The 22742-nt window shown below is 32.4% G+C and overlaps 1 protein-coding gene across 1 annotated transcript in view; it reads left to right on the plus strand.

Moving 5' to 3' along the window:
• The window catches only part of LOC139877881 (uncharacterized), a 77325-nt gene that overhangs the window by 25745 nt on the left and 28838 nt on the right, over window positions 1-22742 (plus strand). The window contains exons 9-24 of the mRNA XM_071865282.1: window positions 4995-5056; window positions 5637-5789; window positions 5900-5995; window positions 6093-6152; window positions 6245-6363; window positions 6484-6571; window positions 6899-7003; window positions 7083-7175; window positions 7302-7351; window positions 7842-7905; window positions 8808-8942; window positions 9683-9795; window positions 9865-9958; window positions 12307-12526; window positions 12960-13090; window positions 13228-13374. Of these exons, the coding sequence (XP_071721383.1) occupies window positions 4995-5056; window positions 5637-5789; window positions 5900-5995; window positions 6093-6152; window positions 6245-6363; window positions 6484-6571; window positions 6899-7003; window positions 7083-7175; window positions 7302-7351; window positions 7842-7905; window positions 8808-8942; window positions 9683-9795; window positions 9865-9958; window positions 12307-12526; window positions 12960-13090; window positions 13228-13374 (1730 nt within the window). The remainder of the gene's footprint in view (window positions 1-4994; window positions 5057-5636; window positions 5790-5899; window positions 5996-6092; window positions 6153-6244; window positions 6364-6483; window positions 6572-6898; window positions 7004-7082; window positions 7176-7301; window positions 7352-7841; window positions 7906-8807; window positions 8943-9682; window positions 9796-9864; window positions 9959-12306; window positions 12527-12959; window positions 13091-13227; window positions 13375-22742) is intronic.

The following is a 22742-nucleotide window of genomic DNA, read 5'->3' on the forward strand; positions in this document are numbered from 1 at the left end:
CGAGTGTATATGGTAATTTATAGGGACGCCCAATTGTAAATCTTTATATTAACATTAACAAACTTTCATTTAGTTAAACAAATATAAAGCCCATTAATAGCCCATAGTCTAATTTCCACAAGTGTCGTTCTTTTGTCCAAACCCCAATTATAGTACAAAGCCCAATTACCCAATTTTAGTAATTAGCCCAACATCATGATTACTTCGTTTTAAATAAGCATAATAATAACTTAGCTACGAGACATTAATATAAAAAGGTTGAACATAACTTACAATGATTAAAAATAGCGTAGCGTTACACGGACAGAATTTCGACTTACACCCTTACAACATTCGCTAACATACCCTTATTATTAGAATTATAATTAAAATTAAAATTAAAATATAAATTATATATATATATTTTACGTATATATGAGAGAAGAGAGAAATAGATGATGAAAAATGATCAGAATTCGGTTTGCTTTATAGCCAGAGTTGAAATTTGGGGCTCCGCGACTCGCGGCAAAAGCCTCTTCAAACTCCGCGAGTCGCGGAGAATGTATTTACAGCTCAGTCCTTGGAGTTTTCTCTGCCGACGGTTTTTTATATATAAATATAATATATATATAATTAATATAATTAATTATATATTATATTATATTTATATACATAGTTAACTTGTAATTTTTAGTCCGTTGCGTCGAGCGTTAAGAGTTGACTCTGGTCCCGGTTCCGGATTTTCGAACGTCCTTGCGTACAATTTTATATTTTGTACTTTGCGTTTTGAATCTTGTACTCTTGTAATTTCGAGACGTTTCTTATCAATAATTGGAACCTTTTTGATTGTCTTTTGTACTTTTGAGCTTTTTGGTCGTTTGCGTCTTCAATTCGTCGAATCTGTCTTTTGTCTTCACCTTTTATTATTTAATCGAATATCACTTGTAAATAGAACAATTGCAACTAAAAGCTTGTCTTTCTTGAGGAATAATGCTATGAAATATATGTTCGTTTTTAGCATTATCAAGGTTCAAGATCAAGTAGATGATACACAATTGGTTGACACTAGCACTCAACATGAAAATGTTGAGAGTGATCAAATGGATGATCAAAATACACAAGACGTTCGCAGATCTGGTAGGATTAGTAATCCTCCTGAGAGATATGGGTTTCTCATGGATGGTTGCTATGTGGTTGATTTGGATGAACCAATAAACTACCAAGATGCTTTATCAAGGATTGATAAGGATAAATGGCAGGAAGCCATGAACGCTGAGATGCAATCCATGTATGACAACCAAGTTTGGGAACTTGTTGAACAACCTACTGGCTCAAGGCTAGTTGATTGTAAATGGATTTTCAAGATGAAAACCGACATACATGGAAACTTGGATACATATAAAGCTAGACTTGTAGCAAAAGGTTTCACTCAAACTCAAGGGGTTGACTATGATGAAACTTTTTCACCTGTGGCAATGCTAAAGTCTATTAGGATATTACTTGCCATTGCTGCTCATTATGATTATGAAATATGGCAAATGGATGTCAAGACCGCTTTCCTAAACGGACATCTTGAGGAAGATGTCTATATGGTTCAGCCTGAAGGTTTTGCTGATCCGAAATATCCTAAGAAGGTATGCAAGTTAAAGAAGTCAATCTACGGATTGAAACAAGCATCTAGAATGTGGAATCATCGTTTTAATGAGGAGGCCAAGAAATTTGGCTTCATTAAAAATGGTGATGAAGCTTGTGTATACAAGAAAGCTAGTGGGAGCACTATCATGTTCCTTGTATTATATGTGGATGATATATTACTATTTGGAAATGATGTTCCGGCAATGCAAGGAGTTAAAACTTGGTTAAGTAAATGCTTCTCCATTAAGGATCTTGGAGAAGCACAATACGTTTTGGGGATTGGGATCTACAGGGATAGATCCAAGAAGCTGATAGGTTTGAATCAAAGTGCATACATTGAAAAGATCTTGAAAAGGTTCAAGATGGAGAACTCTAAGAAAGGTTTGGTACCTATTCAAAAGGGAACACTTCTCAGTTCATCTCAGTGCCCCACCACGAAAGATGATCAGGAGAGAATGAAGAAAGTCCCATATGCGTCTGCTATTGGGTCAATCATGTATGCAATGATATGCACTAGACCGGATGTGTCATGCGCTCTTAGCCTGACAAGTAGATACCAGAATAACCCAGGAAACAGTCATTGGATTGCTGTCAAAAGTATATTGAAATACCTTAGGAGGACTAAGGATATGTTTCTTATATACGGGTCTGGTGAGGAGGAACTCGCTGTAAAAGGTTACGTAGATGCAAGTTTCCAAACTGATCGAGATGATTCTCGATCACAATCCGGTTATGTCTTCACGTTAAATGGAGGTGCGGTCTCTTGGAAGAGTTCAAAACAGGATGTTGTTGCTTTATCCACTACAGAGTCGGAGTACATCGCCGCATCATTGGCAGCTCAGGAAGCTGCATGGATGAAGAAATTCATCGACGACTTAGGAGTAGTCCCTTCCATTCAGGACCCTCTTGAGATCTTTTGTGATAACGAGGGTGCGATTGCTCAAATCAAAGAACCTCGTGCTCACCAAAAGACCCGTCACATTGAGCGGAGATTCAACTACATAAGGGATGAAGTTGAAAAGGGAAAGATATGTATTCGCAAAGTTCACACAGATCTTAATATAGCGGATCCTCTCACGAAGCTCTTACATGGATCAAAACATGCAGGACATGTTTGTGCATTAGGGCTTCGATATTCTAGTGATTGGTCATGATCTGTTTTAAGTATTGTAACGGAACGAAATTGTTCAAACTCATTAATATAATTATGGTATTAATTTATTTTGAGTTATGTTCCTATTTTGCATATTTTATCCATGAATAAGTAATTATTCTGAATTCCGTAGTCGATCACATTTGTGGGAGCAAATGTGAGGTTTAGACTATTATGAACTTGGATTGGTATACATTCACGGGATGAATGTGGGGCAAGGTTGCAACCAAGGTTCATAGATATTTGTAGGATACAAATATTGGAAGACCCGCTCTCAAGATTTACTAAATGGAGCCTTTGTGGTTGATCACATGTAATCTTGAGTAAAGGCGAATATCATTGTATCCTCTGACCTGAGATACGTATTGGGTTCGGATATTTACCAGGTATTATGCCTTGATTCTTTCCTTCGCTATTCTGAAATATGATAGTTCATAAGGAAGAGCTCAGGCATAATGCAAGGTATGTATTTAGGACATATGTAGTCAAGATGGAATTTGTCCCTCTTATTCGTTGAGAGTCAGATGTTTAAGGCCTGATAAAGTTAAATCTAAAAGAGAGTGATCACTCTGTATCTCTTGGATTTAACATGACATCTAGGACGAAAGGATATAATGAAAGATTCACCTATTCATATTCGAGATGGGAACTCGAAAGGGATGATGTTGTTGAATGGCACAAAGTCATAACATATTGGGGGTGATGGACGGTCGTTAGGTGGTATCCATCACTTGCATTAATTTCTTATGTTTCTCGTGTAAGTGGGAGATTGAAGGTATTTCATATGCCCGAGAGACATATTAAATTAACGTGGCTGATATGTTTTGATCCAAGTCGGGTCATACCCAATAACAAGCTTGCCAACACCTTATTCGTATTTGATCTTAACGATTGGATCATTGATTAAATACGCAACACTTGAATTTTAAAGAAAATGGCTTTCTAAAATTATTACTTGATGTATATATATATAAATTATGGAATAATTTATATGATATGGATTTAATTATTTATAGGTAAATAATAAATCAATTATGTTACATTTTATAAAATAGGTTTTATAAATGATGTAAACATAATAAATAAAATGTAAGTTTATAAAAATGTATTTTATAAAATTCAATTTTATAAAATCAAATTTTATAAAAACCATTTTATTTAAATGTATGTAGTGGCATGGGGACTCTAGTACACATGCTTAGATTCTTTTCTTGGTCAATTACAATTCCCATTCTCCATAAGCATGGTCTAGAGACTTGTAGTAAAAACACACATGCATAAACACATCAAGTGAAGAAGTAAAAAAGAGCTGAAAATTCAGCTACTGCAGCTGTCCAAAAACCGTGGGTTTTGGGACTCAAAACCAAGTCCTAAATTTGTTCTTGCAAGCTTAATTCAAGTGTCATTCAATTCCTAACAAAAGGCTAGGGTGTTGGTGATAAGTTTGGGGTATTATCTCTTGAGGTTTCATGCTTTTGAAACTACATTCATCATCATTTCTTTGGGTTGCTGCTGTCCAGAAATCAGTGAGCAAAGAAACTGGTTTTCTAGCTTAGTTAACAAAGGTTTAAAGGTTCCAAAGTATTGCCAAGATTAAGGGTGGTGTTGGAGTACAAGAGCTTAGGGTTCTATACACTTGAAGGTTCAAGTTAGGAGCTCATTTCATCATCATCTCCTTCAAACTTTCTGCTCATTTTGAAGAACCCTCAAACTTGTTTTGAGGAGGTATAAACACTATCCTTTCTTGTTAATTAGTAAGTATTATTTCACAACTTGATCCATGGGATTTACATTTAAATGGTTGAATGATTAACAAGTTCTTAAACGGCTAAACATACTCATATTAACACGCTTCCGCAAGCTTACTAATAAATGGTTTTAAGTATTATGAAACTTGTTAAATCCCAACATATAGATACTGTCATAAGCAGTGTGCCTTGTACTTCAACTATTAGGCTAACCGAAAAAATGTTAAAATGATTTTGATCATCTCAATTACATGTAGATAGATATATAATATATTTAACAAAACATGTTCCTTAGGATGTAGAGCAACAAAGTAAGCATATCAAGCAACTAAGATTTTGTACTTGAACTAACATCCGTGACTGGCTACACTACTTTGGATAGTTTTGGGGCAAGCTCTTATTTGTATTGCAGTTGTTTGTATCAGATAATGTGATATGTATTGGTGGTTGCAGCTATTAGAACTTTGAGAAAGTGGAAGGCTACAGTGATTGGATACGTTTGGTTGCAGAGTTCACATTAAAATCATTACAATCATGGAAGGTTTGCTGGGTGTTTACAGTTTTAAAATCACATAATATATCGAGTTATTTCATCAACCTTGAGGTTTGGGTGGGACTATTTGTAGATACAAAACGATATACGTGATATATGTATGTGTGTATGCCTTTTAGAAAAAACATAATAAAATTCACAAGGGCTATGGGGTATGTGCATTGATTAAGAAGTACAACAGCTATGTGACTTAATCATCTACTTCCTCTGTCCCAAAATAACCGTCCTTTTTGACTTTTAAAAGTCTTTCTTTACAAATTTGGCTTTAAATATTGTTTTTAGTTTTATATAATATTTGAAAAAATTTATATGAATGAACTATGAATAAAAGTATTTAAAGTTTTTCTTTCATTGATATAATTTTCATCATTATATAATACAAATAAAAGTATTTAAAGTCAAAGTTGAAAAAGAAAGACTTTACCGGATGTTATTTGCTTCGTTTATTTCTAGAAGTAAGATTGTTGTTTTATCATGAATTCTTTTTATTATTTATTTTATAATTTTATTTTATTTTATTTTATTTTTTTTTAATTTTTAATTTTTATTTATTTTTTTTTTTTTTCAGTGGGCTAGTAGCAGTGTATACTATCTTTTGGGGCTGTGGTCACGGTTGGTAACATACGTGCCCTATTTGAAAGCCAATGCCCCTAGTTTACTTGATGAGTTTGTGCCCAAGATTAGTGAAGCTTTTATTACATCAAGATTTGATTCTGTGCAGGCATGTTTAACTTAATCCAATCTTTCATTCCTTTGTAAAGTGAATAATTAATGTCTTTTTTTTAATTTATTTTTGTTTTTTTGATTAGCATAAGCTCAAATATATTATAGGCTACTTCCCAAGATGACCTCTCCGAGAATCTTCTTGACAATGTAGAGCTTCTTCAAGATCAGCTTGATTGCTGTCCAAACCTATGTAGATTTCAGGTATATAATTTTGGCGTATAATGATAATTGTATTTAATATTTAATTTTATCTGATATGATAAAATGATAAATGTTGACTACTACCCTTGTGTTTCAGTATGAAAGGAGTAGTTTGTTTATTATAAACATTGTGGAGCCCATATTGCAAATGTATACGGTAGGCTTTAGTTCAAATTGCTTTCCCTTCAAATACTTAAACGACATTTTTGGCGTAGTTTTACTATATTTTCTGTGTGTATTAATCAATAGGAAAGAGCACAAAATCAAATTAGTGATAAAAGTGAGTTGTCAGTAATTGAAGCCAGGTTAGCTTGGATAGTTCATATTGTCGCTGCTATATTGAAGATTAGACCGTATAGTAGTGGCAGGTATATAATATAAAGTCGTTTATATATATTCTTGCTTATGTTCTTGGAGAATCTTGTCATTTGACAAAAAAATTATTTATCTTTTTTTTTTTTTTTTTTTTTTTTTTTTTCATAATTCAGCTTGGATTTCCAAGAAGCTATTGATGCAGAATTATCAGCTCGTGTTCTACGTATCGTTAATGTCACTGATAGTGGATTCCATACTCAGGTAAAGCAGCTTAGTGCAAATTGAACTCGATTATGAAGTATGGACTTTATTAGTATTTTCGTCTGATAATGAGTTCTTAGATTTTTTTAAATATCCAGTTAGATCATTTATCAAAAGAGAAATATAAATCAATTTGCTACATCATTTCTAAAAGAGAACTAGACAGACTTTTTCTGTTACTAGAATACAACTTCTGCGTTAAAAACTGTAACTTTTACATGATCTTGGTCCTAGGAAACCAAATTTCCTCTATAAATTCTGTATGACTAATATGTTACTAGAATATGTGAAATTTCATCTATAAATTCAATATATATTTTATTTCAGAGATACGGTGTGGTAAGCAAGCAGAGACTTGATCAAGCAATATTGACATTCTTTCAAAACTTAAGAAAATCATATGTAGGTGACCAAGCGATGTATTCTTCTCAGGTGAGTAAAACGAATATCAACTCTTATGCATACTATAAACTGTTCTTTAATAAAAACCTTAAAAAAATTTATATTACAGCAGCTATATGGACGATTATCTGAGCTGCTTGGACTGCAAGATCATCTTCAGGCATTAAATTTGATTGTAACAAATCTCAGGTGTTACACGGAGGTAGGTTTTTTATTTTTTTTTTATTTATATATATATATATATATATATATATATATATATATATATGTTTGTCTCTGATTTCTAGAAAATGTTGTATTGTTTCTCATATATCCTATTTATTTACAGGAAGAAGTGATTGATCACACCTTAGGTCTGTTTTTGGAACTTGCATCTGGGTTAGTCCCATCTTATTCAGTTCTCTATGATTTTTTTATGGAGTTTGCAAGTATTTTTGTGTAAAAAATGCATGTATATGTGACCAGTGTGGTAAAAAACGGCCGAGACGGGCGTCACAACGTTTTTACCATGCTATTGTTGCAACAGACCAAGAAACGGTTAAAAAACGGTCAACGCTTAAAAACGGTCAACAACTGCGCGGTAAAAAACGGCCAAGACTGGGTCAAGACGGATGTTGACCAACGTTGACTTTTTAAATAAATTTCAAAAATAAAATTTCAAACATAAATATTTCAAATTAAAGGCAAGTATCTATGTTTACTTTGAAATATTTAAGTTTGAAATGTTTATGTTTGAAATATATAAAAAAGTCAACGTTGGTCAACATCCGACTCGACCTCATTTTTTACGTTGCGACGTTTAAGGCCCCTACCGTCTCGACCCCGTCTCGCGTCTTTTTCAACCTTGTATGTGACGTATCCTTTGCAGATATATGACTGGAAAACTACTTATGAAGTTGGACACTGTCAAATTCATTGTTGCTAATCATACAGTAAACCCCCCCGGCTCTACTTTTTTGATTTATTTTATTTTCTACCGTCACTTAAGTGGCTGCCTGGCTATTTAGAGTTCTCAGTTTAGGGTCACTTAATATCCCAGCCTCTTTGGTTAGCAACTATGCTAAATAATTCTCAACATAAACAAAGCGATTACTCTCTATGCTCAAATATGTATTCTTGAGATCATTTCCTAGATTTAACAAATGAGTTTTTTTGGTCAGCCGTTAAGAAACGTAATTGTCAGGCGGCCGATGAGGCGGTTTGGTGACTATCCCGTCCCGGTTTGAAGAATACATTTAATATGTTGGGGAACGGTCAAAAGTGGGTCAAAGTTGGGAAAAGTCAGGTCAACGTCGGTCAAAAGTCGCCTTTTTACCTGACCTTGTTTTAGTGTAAATGAAAATTTAAAGTCCATTAAAAATTAACTGGGAATAAAGTATACCTTAAAGATAAATTAATAGATACTCCGTACACTATGATTATTGATATCCTTTTTGAAAACCTATATATTTTATTTAAACTAACAACACATCATGTTATTTGTAAATAATTTGCTTTTAAAATATTTGTGTTTGAAATATTTATATTTAAAAGTCAACGTGGGTCAACCTATGTCTCTACCTCGTCTCGACCGACTCGACCTTTCAAGGTCTAGACCAACTCGTCTCCATCTCGCGTCTTTTTCAACCCTGGTAATTGTATCCAAATGGCATTAGATCACCGTTTTGAACATCAAGTCTATAATTTAACTACAGTAGTTTTATGTTCGCGTGAACTACTTTGTACCTGGTGTTTGGAGTCACGCTTTTGATTAATTAGTAGATCAGTCTTTTTTCTCCCTTTTAGAACACTACATACCTTTTTAATAACCCCAAAATGCTCTTTCTATGTGTAGAGGGAACGCTTCCCCTTTCTGCATGAATATAGAGGCTCTCGTAATAGAACGAAGTTTTATTTCACTATTGGTTGGCTTATTTTTATGGAGGACAGCCCAGTTAAATTTAACTCAGCTATGGATCCACTATTACAGGTTTGCTCCTTTTTTACCCTGTTGCTCCTTTTTGCTATATGATTACTGGACTACTGAGTGTTGGCTGATGTTGCATTTTTAGTGAGTAAAACGTTGCATTTTTCTTTCAAATTTTTAAATCGAGAGAGAAAAATTTAAACATCCAAGGATAGATGTTAAAGTATCAAGTGTTGCAGAACTCGGAATTACTCGGTTCTTGTAACTCGGGAGTACTCGGTCAAACTCAATCAAACTCGGTCAAACTAGGCCAAAACTTAGTGTTACTCGGAAAATCGGTCAAAACTTGGGATTACTCGGAAAATCAGTCAAAACTCGGTCAAAACTGTTCAAAACTCGGTCAAATTATGTCGAACTTGGTCAACATCTGAGTACTCCCCGAGTTGACGAGTACTCCCTAAAAGTCCCAACCGGGTGCAATAGTTCAAAACATATGTAAAACTCTGGTCAATCTTACAAATATTTTGAAGATTCATAGACATATTCGGTCTGGACCAAACGACATGAATATATTTCTTCATCTATGCTTAAAAATATGATACAAGTTTAATTAATTTCATCTATGCAAGTTGATACTGTTCTCTTACAATGGTGGCTAAAGATGAGTCCCGTACCTCAGCATTGTTCCGATATACATCACCTCACTGTCTACACAATTTGGATATTATTTTTCTGATGTTCATTATAGGTTCTTCATTATACATGTTTAGAACTTTTAATGCTATTTGTTTCTGCTGTTATAGGTTTTTATCAGTTTGGAGTCGATCCCTGATGCTATGTTTCGTACTGATAATGTCAAATATGCATTGATTGGATTGATGAGGGATTTAAGAGGAATCACAATGGCAACCAATAGGTTGGTTTCTTTTTATAGATTGTTTATATTTGTCTATGTTATAACGACATCACATTTGTTTATTTTCAGTCCAAAAACATATGGCCTTTTATTTGACTGGTTATATCCTTCTCACATGCCAATCCTTTTAAAAGGGATCTCACGTTGGGCAGACACACCACAGGTAACCTCATGAATATTGTTTCATGTTAAAGCTTATATTTTTGTTCTCTACTCAATATTGGCAAGAAAAATCCTTACTCAATGATGAGGAACGAAATAGAAGATTACTTGACCGACAAGGAATTGGATAATTACTTGAGGATCAAGTAATCCGAATTAAATTAGGAAAATATTTATTATTTGTTTATTAGGAAACTAATTAGAGTTTATGTAAGATTAGATTTTATCTTTAAATAAAGTATTTGAATTTATGTAGGATTAGGATTATTAGGTCTACAAATATGGATTGTGTCATTAGGCATTTTAATTAATTCATTCTATTCACTTAAATTCAAGTTTAAAACTTTGTGTTTTCTTTATACTCTTCAATAATTCTTGAAGTTTATGGTTTGGTGATTCGCGTTTGCGATTTATTCCTGTTTATAACGTGTTTGTAAACGAATCATATCCTGTCCTACATTAGTTGGTATTAAAGCAATCGATCCAGCCTATCATAATTCCGATTAGTAGGGTCGCACCCACGTTTTGATTTTGATAGTTTATCTCACATATCTTAATTCCGATTAGTTAAGTCTCTCGTACGTTTGAATTTTGATATTATATACAAAAAAAAGAAAAAAACTCTGAAATCACTGTTCATCGTCGTCAGAAAAATGCGTCACGGTACTATTTATCGTCGGGAAATCACTGTTCATCGTCAGGGAACATTGTTTACGTCAGAAAAAACGTGTCAGATTACTGTTTCGAAGGTACTGTTCATTAGGAAAAAAAGAAATTTTTTTTCTTTTTTCTTTACTAGTTTCAATGGCCAATGATAAGGGTAACCAGAATCGAGATCTCGCTATCATCCTCATAAGAATCGAGAACACGTTAGACATAATTAACGAATCCAACAAACGTGCAAAAGAACGATGGATTGAGGAAGAAACCCGAAGAGCTACTTATAGTGTATAACATTGGGTCGAATCACAACAATACCACCAATATGGACTACCACAATACCACCAACAAAACACCATCTTCTACCAACAACCACCACCCCGATTAATCCGACGACCAACACATCATCAATTGAAACAACTACACTGTCGCTTAGATGATAATGATGATTCATCCTCAAACTATGAATTTCAAGATCTTTACAACGAGGACCACATCCCTCATGAGCCGAAAGTAACATCACCATTGTACTCTTTAAATGATGTAGATGAATCATGTTCGGAGTTTTGGAAGAAGAACTAAAAGATGAACTAATATTGAAAGCGGAAGTTCCGACTCCAGTGACACAAGATGAAGATTTAAACCCGATCCCTACTGAGTTGGGAAAATTACATGAATCACAAGTTATCGATGAAGAAGATTCATTGCCACTCCTACTAAATTCAGTTGACAATATAGTTGATGCAATAAATATTATCGCTCAAGACGAAGTCAAGGGGGTTGAGTTCAAGACGATTACGTACAAAGACTTTGGGGAAAATCAATTCCATGAAAAGATGTTTAAAATTAAGTGTCTAGTTGTGGTATTTGATTTGTTTGAGTCTACATCAGGTATATCATCTGATTTGAATGGGAACTCTAGGACGAGTTCTTTTCAAGAAGGGGAGAATGATGAGGAACGGAATAGAAGATTACTTGACCGATAAGGAATTGGATAATTACTTGAGGATCAAGTAATACGAATTAAATTAGGAAAATATTTATTATTTGTTTATTAGGAAACTAATTAGAGTTTATGTAGGATTAGATATTATCTTTAAATAAGTATTTGAAATTATGTAGGATTAGGATTATTAGGTCTATAAATATGGATTGTGTTATTAGGCATTTGAAGTAATTCAAGTTTAAAATTTTGTGTTATCTTTATACAACAACAACAAAACCCAATACCACATAAGTGGTATCTTTATACTTTGTGTTATCTTTAAAACTTTGTGTTATCTTTATACTCTTCAATAATTCTTGAAGTTTATAGTTTGGTGATTCGCGTTTGCGATTTATTCCTGTTTGCAACGTGTTTGTAAACTAATTATATCATGTCCTACATGGCTACATCACATGTGTAGAGCAATTAGATTAATTTCAAATATGATTTAAACAGTTCATATGCATTAATTGCTTCATTTGTTCAAAAACGTTCATTGTCAGTAAAAATAATGGAAAATGACCTCCAAGTATATCCAAGAATATTCCTACAGCCACTGTGTTCGACTATATATGTTAGTTTGTAGCATTCTTGTGGCAAAAGAGATACTTCTATGATTAACATGTAACTTTATTTTTACTATACTTAAAAATGCATAGAAATATAGCCTACTGTTGATACTCAACGAAAAGTTTATTTTGCAGGTTACTACCCCATTGTTGAAGTTTATGGCTGAATTTGTATTAAACAAGGCTCAACGTCTAACTTTTGATTCCTCATCCCCTAATGGCATACTTCTTTTTCGAGAAGTTAGTAAACTTGTTGTGGCATATGGATCAAGGATCTTATCCATGCCTAATGTTACCAATATTTATGGCTTTAAATACAAGGGGATTTGGATTGCAATAACTGTTCTTTCAAGGGGTAAATATAACCTACCTTTTTGTTTATGTGTTTTTGATTAAGCTCTATTTATTAAAGCTTCTAGAATGCACGAGTTGTTGATTATTTGTTGGACACTGATAAGAAATGAAATAATATATTTTTTTTACGTTTTTTTTTTTTTTTTTTTTTTTTTTTTTTTTTTTTTTTGTATTGGGCGATTCCTTTTTTGACTATGCAATTTGTTTAATTATTATGGATTTCGTAAATCTGTTGATTGTGGCATGTGTATATATACGAAAAGACATACATCATTCATAGGGTTGATATGAAATTTTAGTTAATTGATTTTGATAATCTGAAATGCTGTTTCATTTCAAAAAACTGTACCTTAATGTCTTTTTTCGTGTTGGTCACATATGATTTTTACTTTTATTTACTAACAGTAATATCTTTTACTGTGTACTAATGACAGCCCTTGCTGGAAATTATGTAAATTTTGGGGTGTTTGAACTGTATGGAGACAGAGCTCTTGCCGATGCCCTTGACATTGCTCTAAAGATGACCATATCACTTCCTTTGGCAGATATTTTGGTTTACAGAAAGGTATTTTCATCATTTGGGTTCAGCTGAAATAGCTATATTTTATTTAGTTTGTTAGAATGAAAATGTTAATTAATGTATTACATTTGGGATTGAAATTATTGTTTCCTTACTTTAATGTTAAATTCATGTGTTTGTAGCTTACTAAGGCATATTATGCATTTTTGGAGGTTCTATTCGACAACCATATAGTTTTTATGTTGAACCTGGATATGAAAACTTTCATGCATATAGTTGGCTCGCTAGAGTCTGGACTGAAAGGCCTTGATACAAATATCATAACTCAGGTACTTATCAAGCAACGTAGCTGTCAAGTTACCCCTCTCTCTCTCTCTCTCTCTCTCTCTCTCTCTCTCTCTCTCTCTCTCTCTCTCTCTCTCTCTCTCTCTCTCTCTCTCTCTCTCTCTCTCTCTATCTCTATATATATATATATATATATATATATATATATATATATATATAGGGTAGGATCAAGAGGGAAGTAACCAATCGGGGGAAGTAACAACTTTTTTTTTTTCGTTTTTTGAAAAAACTTTGTTCACGAACATTATAGATGAGATGAAAATATGAACATTTAGTAGAGACACTTTGTGATAAATGTTTTTATTTTGGCGGGAAAACGCTCGAATAAGTAATATATAACAATTATCGTGTTTTTCGAGCGTATGTTGAGGTTTTAGCTATTGGTGTTTAGATATTAGGGTTTATAGAGTTTAGATATTAGGGTTTAGAAATTTGGAGTTTAAGGTTTAGATTTAGGATTTAGATTGAGTTTTTAACACGAACGGTTTAGAGTTTAGAGTTTAGGGTTTAGGGTTTAGGGTTTGGTGTTTTGGGTTTATGGAATCAACCCAAAACACCAAACCCTAAATCCTAAACCCTAAACCCTAAACTCTAAATCGGGCTAAATTTTACTTTACAAAACATGAAAAAAAAACGTTCATATTCTTCACGAACAATATTATCTTGAATGTTATTTTTGTCGATCATTTTCCCGCCTAAATAATAACATTCATCACGAAGTGTCTCTTCTAAATGTTCATATTTTCGTGTGATCTTGATGCTGGAAAAAAAAATTCCAAAAAAAACGAAATATTTTTTTTTTGCTTCCCCCCGCTTCCTCCCGATTGGTTACTTCCCCATTGATCCTGCCCCTATATATGAGTAGCATCAAGGGGAAGTGGGGGGAAGCATTTTTGACCACACATTCACCTGCTAAAATTTAGGATCATGTCCCCCACCCTTATCGCCTAAAATGGATGGTGGGGTATTTTCGTCATTTACATTTATTCATTTTTAAATAATTTTTTTATCGAAAATTTTTTTCCTGAATTTTTTTTTCCAGTAAAATAATATTGTTTACTAAGAATACTATTTTTTTTCTTGTATTTTTTTATGAAAAATAGTATTGCTTACAAATAATATTATATTGTTAAACGATATCTATGTTGAATATTGTTTCAAAAAAATGTTTAATATTTTTGAGTTTTTTTCAAAAAACTAACATTTTCGATGAATGTTAACTAATTTCGTCCAAATTGTTTCACTTGCCCATACATTGTTATTTAACAATATAACTGTTTAAACAAAAACTAGTAATATTCTCTGATAAACATTGTTTGAAAAGTATATTTCCTTTTAGGCATAATGTTCACTAAAAGTATAATTCCTTGAAAAAATATTAAATTTCTAGAGAAAAAATAGTAATTTGCTTCGTTAAGAATAATATTGCTTGTAAAGAATACTAATTTTCTAGACAAAAAGTTTGGAGGAGAATATTATTCTTTGATAATAATAGTAACAATCTGGACGAAATTAGTTAATACTTATCGAAAATGTTAGTTTTTTGAGAAAAAACTCAAAATTGTTAAATATACTTTTGAAAGAATGGTATTCTTTTGAAACAATATTCAACATATATTGATCTAACAACATAATATTCTTTTTAAGCAATATTATATTCAAAAAAAGAAATCCAAGAAAAAATAGTATTCTTTCTAAACAATATATTCTAGAAAAAAAAATAAAAATAAAAAAATTTCATGAAATTTTTTTTTTAAAAAAATAAATATTTAAAAAAAAAATTAATCAAAAATGATGAAAATACCTCTACACCCATTTTAAGGGGGACAAGATCCTAAAATTTAGGGAGGTGAATGAGTGGTTCAGAATGCTTTCCCCCACTTCCCTCCAATTTGTTACTTCTTCATGGATCCTGCTCATATATATATATATATATATATATATATATATATATATATATATATATATATATATATATATTCGTCCCATAAAGGGATGTTCCAAATTAATTGTCCAATTCCATAAATGGGAAAGAATAATGTGATAATGTTCTTTTGTACCCCTACTTTAAACATGTAAGACAAAATTATAGGTAAAAAGTAAGGGGTAAAACTGAAAAGTTAACAGGTTAGTACAATACATGTGTCATGTACTTTTTCTTAAGTTGTGTGTTTTTTGTCTCGGGACAATAGGATGAGGATCCAAGGATCACATAACTTGGTTGAGAACTCTAGGAACTTAAATTCGAGCAAGCAATTTTGCTCCAATTCAAACAAAAAGTTGTAGAACAGAAATTGTTCTAATATGCCAGATTTGTTCTAATATGCCCATTTTTGTTCAATTTCACCTTTTTTAATAAATTTAGCCCGATTTAGAGTTTTGGTTTTAGTGTTTTGGGTTTAGTCCTTAAATCAAAAGCCCTAAACCCTAAACTATAAACCGTTCGTGTTAAAACTCAATCGAAACCCTAAAATTTAAACCCTGGCTAAACCCTAAATCCTAACCATAAACCTAATTTGAAGAAAATTGATGTAGAACATCATGTTCTACAGCTTGTTCTACATAAATGTAGAACAAACTAATTCTGATGCATCTAACAAAATTGCTCGATCAAGACCATAATTGCTCGCCCGTGCCCTTTTTTTGCTCGACCCAAGGGTTCACGGGGTTTTCACCACTAAAATGGTTCTCATTGGATCCCATCACCATATATATATATATATATATATATATATATATATATATATATATATATATATATATATATATATATATATATATATATATATATATATATATATATATATATATATATATATATATATATATATATATATATATATATATATATATATATATATTTTGTTATAATTCAGTAGGCTTATAACTACCTTTAGTGGTCTGTTTCTTGACTGTAGGCTATTGATAATTAGAAGATAAAAGAGAGGGAGAGAGCATATTGATATTATTCGGTGTACAAAACTTACATACATATGAGGCTTATTTATAGTGCATAAATCTACTGTACATAGTTGAGAGTTGTTAAATGCATTTGGCCATATGCATAAAAGTTGTCGGCCATACATATTTGTCTTATAACACTCCCCCTTGGACGACAATTTTGTTTCATAAGATTAAATACAAGTTACTGCCTCGTTAAAAACCTTTCTAAAGAAAACCCAGTGGGAAAAACTTTAGCTAAGGGAAAAAGAGTGCAGCATATAGTTGATGAAATGTCCCGTTCTTATTGATTAAAAACGTTCCATATTAATTGATTTTGTTGCGAGGTTTTGACCTCTATATGAGACGTTTTTCAAAGACTGCATTCATTTTAAAACAAACCATAACCTTTATTTCATCAATAAAGGTTTAAAAAGCTTTACGTAGATTATCAAATAATGATAATCTAAAATATCATGTTTACACACGACCATTACATAATGGTTTACAATACAAATATGTTACAACAAAATAAGTTTCTTGAATGCAGTTTTTACACAATATCATACAAGCATGGACTCCAAATCTCGTCCTTATTTAAGTATGCGACAGCGGAAGCTCTTAATAATCACCTGAGAATAAACATGCTTAAAACGTCAACAAAAATGTTGGTGAGTTATAGGTTTAACCTATATATATCAAATCATAATAATAGACCACAAGATTTCATATTTCAATACACATCCCATACATAGAGATAAAAATCATTCATATGGTGAACACCTGGTAACCGACATTAACAAGATGCATATATAAGAATATCCCCATCATTCCGGGACACCCTTCGGATATGATATAAATTTCGAAGTACTAAAGCACCCGGTACTTTGGATGGGGCTTGTTGGGCCCGATAGATCTATCTTTAGGATTCGCGTCAATTAGGGTGTCTGTTCCCTAATTCTTAGATTACCAGACTTAATAAAAAGGGGCATATTCGATTTCGATAATTCAACCATAGAATGTAGTTTCACGTACTTGTGTCTATTTTGTAAGTCATTTATAAAACCTGCATGTATTCTCATCCCAAAAATATTAGATTTTAAAAGTGGGACTATAACTCACTTTCACAGATTTTTACTTCGTCGGGAAGTAAGACTTGGCCACTGTTGATTCATGAACCTATAACAATATATACATATATATTAAAGTATGTTCAAAATATATTTACAACACTTTTAATATATTTTGATGTTTTAAGTTTATTAAGTCAGTTGTCCTCGTTAGTAACCTATAACTAGTTGTCCACAGTTAGATGTACAGAAATAAATCGATAAATATTATCTTGAATCAATCCACGACCCAGTGTATACGTATCTCAGTATTGATCACAACTCAAACTATATATATTTTGGAATCAACCTCAACCCTGTATAGCTAACTCCAACATTCACATATAGCGTGTCTATGGTTGTTCCGAAATATATATAGATGTGTCGACATGATAGGTCGAAACATTGTATACGTGTCTATGGTATCTCAAGATTACATAATATACAATACAAGTTGATTAAGTTATGGTTGGAATAGATTTGTTACCAATTTTCACGTAGCTAAAATGAGAAAAATTATCCAATCTTGTTTTACCCATAACTTTTTCATTTTAAATCCGTTTTGAGTGAATCAAATTGCTATGGTTTCATATTGAACTCTATTTTATGAATCTAAACAGAAAAGTATAGGTTTATAGTCGGAAAACTAAGTTACAAGTCGTTTTTGTAAAGGTAGTCATTTCAGTCGAAAGAACGACGTCTAGATGACCATTTTAGAAAACATACTTCCACTTTGAGTTTAACCATAATTTTTGGATATAGTTTCATGTTCATAATAAAAATCATTTTCTCAGAATTACAACTTTTAAATCAAATTTTATCATAGTTTTTAATTAACTAACCCAAAACAGCCCGCGGTGTTACTACGACGGCTTAAATCCGGTTTTACGGTGTTTTTCGTGTTTCCAGGTTTTAAATCATTAAGTTAGCATATCATATAGATATAGAAAATGTGTTTAGTTAATTTTAAAAGTCAAGTTAGAAGGATTAACTTTTGTTTGCGAACAAGTTTAGAATTAACTAAACTATGTTCTAGTGATTACGAGTTTAAACCTTCGAATAAGATAGTTTTATATATATGAATCGAATGATGTTATGAACATCATTACTACCTTAAGTTCCTTGGATAAACCTACTGGAAAAGAGAAAAATGGATCTAGCTTCAACGGATCCTTGGATGGCTCGAAGTTCTTGAAGCAGAATCATGACACGAAAACAAGTTCAAGTAAGATCATCACTTGAAATAAGATTGTTATAGTTATAGAAATTGAACCAAAGTTAGAATATGATTATTACCTTGTATTAGAATGATAACCTACTGTAAGAAACGAAAATTTCTTGAGGTTAGATGATCACCTTACAAGATTGGAAGTGAGCTAGCAAACTTGAAAGTATTCTTGATTTTATGTAACTAGAACTTGTAGAATATATGAAGAACACTTAGAACTTGAAGATAGAACTTGAGAGAGATCAATTTGATGAAGAAAATTGAAGAATGAAAGTGTTTGTAGGTGTTTTTGGTCGTTGGTGTATGGATTAGATATAAAGGATATGTAATTTTGTTTTCATGTAAATAAGTCATGAATGATTACTCATATTTTTGTAATTTTATGAGATATTTCATGCTAGTTGCCAAATGATGGTTCCCACATGTGTTAGGTGACTCACATGGGCTGCTAAGAGCTGATCATTGGAGTGTATATACCAATAGTACATACATCTAAAAGCTGTGTATTGTACGAGTACGAATACGGGTGCATACGAGTAGAATTGTTGATGAAACTGAACGAGGATGTAATTGCGATGATGTAGCGTGAGGGTACGAAATAGTATTATTTTTAATACAAAATACTACAAAATATGACACAAGTTTTATTAATTTACGGATGGGATATACCTAAACCTTGCTACAACACTATAGGCAGTGTACCTAATCGTAGAGTAGTGTAGTTTTTAGTAAGTCCGGTTCGTTCCACAGGGAGCTAGTGATTACGTACTATATTTTTAACTATAACTATATTTATATAAATATATATATATATATATATATATATAAGTAGTAATATTATTATAAAAGGGGGGTTTTTACCGTTTAATGACCGGTTTGTCGATTTTATATTTTTAAGCGTAAAGATAAATGACAATAATTAAAGTGCGTAAAATAAATAAATGACGATAAATAAAATAACAATAAATAAAATTGCGATAGAATATGAAATAAAAGGATTATGCTTATTTAAACTTCCGTAATCATGATGTTTGACGTTTTGATTTTAATTAATTGTTACTCGGGTTAATTGTCCTTTGTCGTGGTTTATTTGATACCTATCTGGTTTTTATCCATAATAGTCCATCGGTCATAAATATAAAGTGCGAGTGTCCTCGTCAAATTACCCTTATACCCGAAGTCAAATATTCCAACTAATTAAGGATTTAAACTGTGACGCAGTTATCACTTCTGTCAACAATTACACCAATTATCACTGTATGTAATCTACCCCTGTTTTGATTAGATATGAATATTAATTTACCCACTTGATCAGTTTGAATAATCAATTACCCAACCCGAATAATTAATTAAATGATTATAATAGATTCCATATGAACGTCACTAAATAGGACAACCATAATCATTATTAATTATTAGGATAATTAATTTGAAGATAGGTTCGACAGACTCCAATAAGTTGTCACTCAATTAGACAATACCCCCCATCTATTAATAGTCAATAGTCCAATTTCCACAAGTGTCGGTCTTTTGCCCAAACCTTAATTATGGTACAAAGCCCAATTACCCAATTTTAGTAATTAGCCCAACATCATGATTACTTCGTTTTAAATAAGCATAATAATAACTTAGCTACGAGACATTAATATAAAAAGGTTGAACATAACTTACAATGATTAAAAATAGCGTAGCGTTACACGGACAGAATTTCGACTTACATACTCAAACGATCTCTATCATAAATCTTATTATTATCATAATTTAAACTTAAAATTAAGATTATTGTTATATCTTATTACATTAACATTATGATAGAGAATTATAGATATTGATATTAGATATAGAAAAGGGATTTAGGATAGAAAAGGGTGTATTTTTTTTTCTATCGAATACACTGCCTTTTATAGGCGAATTCTGAATTTGATTTTTCACTTACGACCCCTGAACTATGCTCAATTAACAACTTTTTATTATTTAATATTATTCTTATTATGAATTATTTAAATATTATATTTTATTCTTGTGCATAGTTGACTTGTAATTTTTACACCGTTGCGTCGAGCGTTGAAAGTTGACTTAGGTCCCAGTTCCGGATTTTCGAACGTCCTTTCGTACAATTTTATATTGTGTACTTTGCGTTTTGTAACTTGTACTCTTGTCATTTTTAGACGTTCTTCATCAATAAATTGAACCACTTTAATTGTATCTTGTACTTTTTAGCTTTTCGGACCTTTGCGTCTTCAAATCTTCGTTTTCGCCTTTTGTCTTCGCACTTATTTAAAATAAACGAATATTACTCGAAAATGGAACAATTGCAACTAAAATCTTGTCTTTCTTGGGGGATTTTGCTATGAAATATATGTTCCTTTTTAGCCTTATCAATATCCCCACACTTGAGCGTTGCTTGTCCTCAAGCAATACAGTCTTGAAATAATATAATACATCACACGAATCACTTCTTTATTCTTCACACTTTGTACATCAGTGATTTTGATTGAGCGGTATAAACAATGATATTAACAATAGAACCATGGTTAAAGGTGGGTGTGTCATCCACAGTTGCCTTGGGTTAAGGTCAACGAAACTTGCAATCAAATAGCCGATTTACTTTCGGTTTCCAAAGCAAAGTGCACATTTGAAAGGCGGTTTACAGTCCCACATGACTATAAAAATGTAGATCCTTTAGGAAATTGGATCTTTATGAAAACATTTGATCTTTTAAAAATTCAAGCTAGATTTTACCCTAGACAAGTTTTCTGATTTGACCCACCATCGGTGTTGCAAAATATATTTGTGGATCAATATTTTGGCTAAAAACATTTAGGTTCGTGTAATCCACTGCTATCCCGGTATCGGAAAGCACACATCCAGTTTACTTGTTCCGTATATTACCTTTCGGTAAACTACCGTCCGGTTGTAAAGAAAAGCGATGAACAAGAAACTGTTAGGACAATGTCCCGTGACATGCAGATGATTATGGTCTTATTAACGTGTCGGATGCTAGTACTATCCTTGGTAGGAGCAATAGTAAAGATCATCCTATGATTTTTCGGTCTGGCACAAGGTCCTGTCTCCGACCATGCTATGCAACCACCGTTCTTACGGTTGACACCCGATCTGGTTCAGGTGACCTAATGAATTCCAGGTGAATTCCTACGATTTTACGTTCAATGGTAATGAACGCATTGAAAATGGGTTTTCAGAAAACAAATCGGTTTGTATTTTTGATCAAAATATTTTCTCGTTCAAGCTCGAGTTTAGATATCATTGAATTCCATGAGTTTGAATTCTCAATCTTTAAGGTCAATCTCAAGGATTGAGTAATATCAGTCTTAAAAGCTGATTTTTAATCTTTTAAGGAGATTATCCTTTCTGGGGATCTGATTCATTAGTCTTATCAAGCTAATTTGCACGGTGCCCCCCCATTGTACGAGATAAATCCTTCTCATGGTTAGGATAAATCTGACCACATGGCGACCCTGTTTGATGCTGAGGTCCGTGGATTTCCTGCTGATTTTAGAGATGACTTTTCTAGATTTTTCGTCAACCTACAGCTGGTCTGGACGACAACTTCTTGACCTAAATCAAGAAGCGCGTTTCTTTTTCGGAAGACTTTACTTCCTTTTAATGATGGAATTGATTCATCGTGTAGATCCATCTTTCTTACAGTAAATCGGGTAAAACTGATTAAAATCGTCCAAAACAAAAGTACCTGCAATAACTTTACAGAAACATGTGATAGATAGTTTTTAATTGAATAACTTGGTACATTCTCCCCACACTTAGTTTCTTTCTTTGCTTTTTTTATTCTCCTTTATTCCATTTTAAATGAATTCAATCGTTTTAGGGTGTTTCTCAATTTATGTCCTTTCCGAGGTAACAATAATTTCGGTATTAACACCTAGTTTTCATCGTTCATAAATATATATAAACATGATTTTGATTTCATTTAGTTGAAAATTTTTCAAATTTTCGCAAAATTTGGCAAATAAACCAAGTGTAAACCCGAGAGAATTTATAACCCTTCCCCACACTTAAGATCATGCAATGCCCTCATTTGCATGAAATCAGACTC

This window comes from Rutidosis leptorrhynchoides, chromosome 11 (assembly GCF_046630445.1).
Source record: "Rutidosis leptorrhynchoides isolate AG116_Rl617_1_P2 chromosome 11, CSIRO_AGI_Rlap_v1, whole genome shotgun sequence".
In the NCBI taxonomy this organism is placed as follows: Eukaryota; Viridiplantae; Streptophyta; class Magnoliopsida; order Asterales; family Asteraceae; genus Rutidosis; species Rutidosis leptorrhynchoides.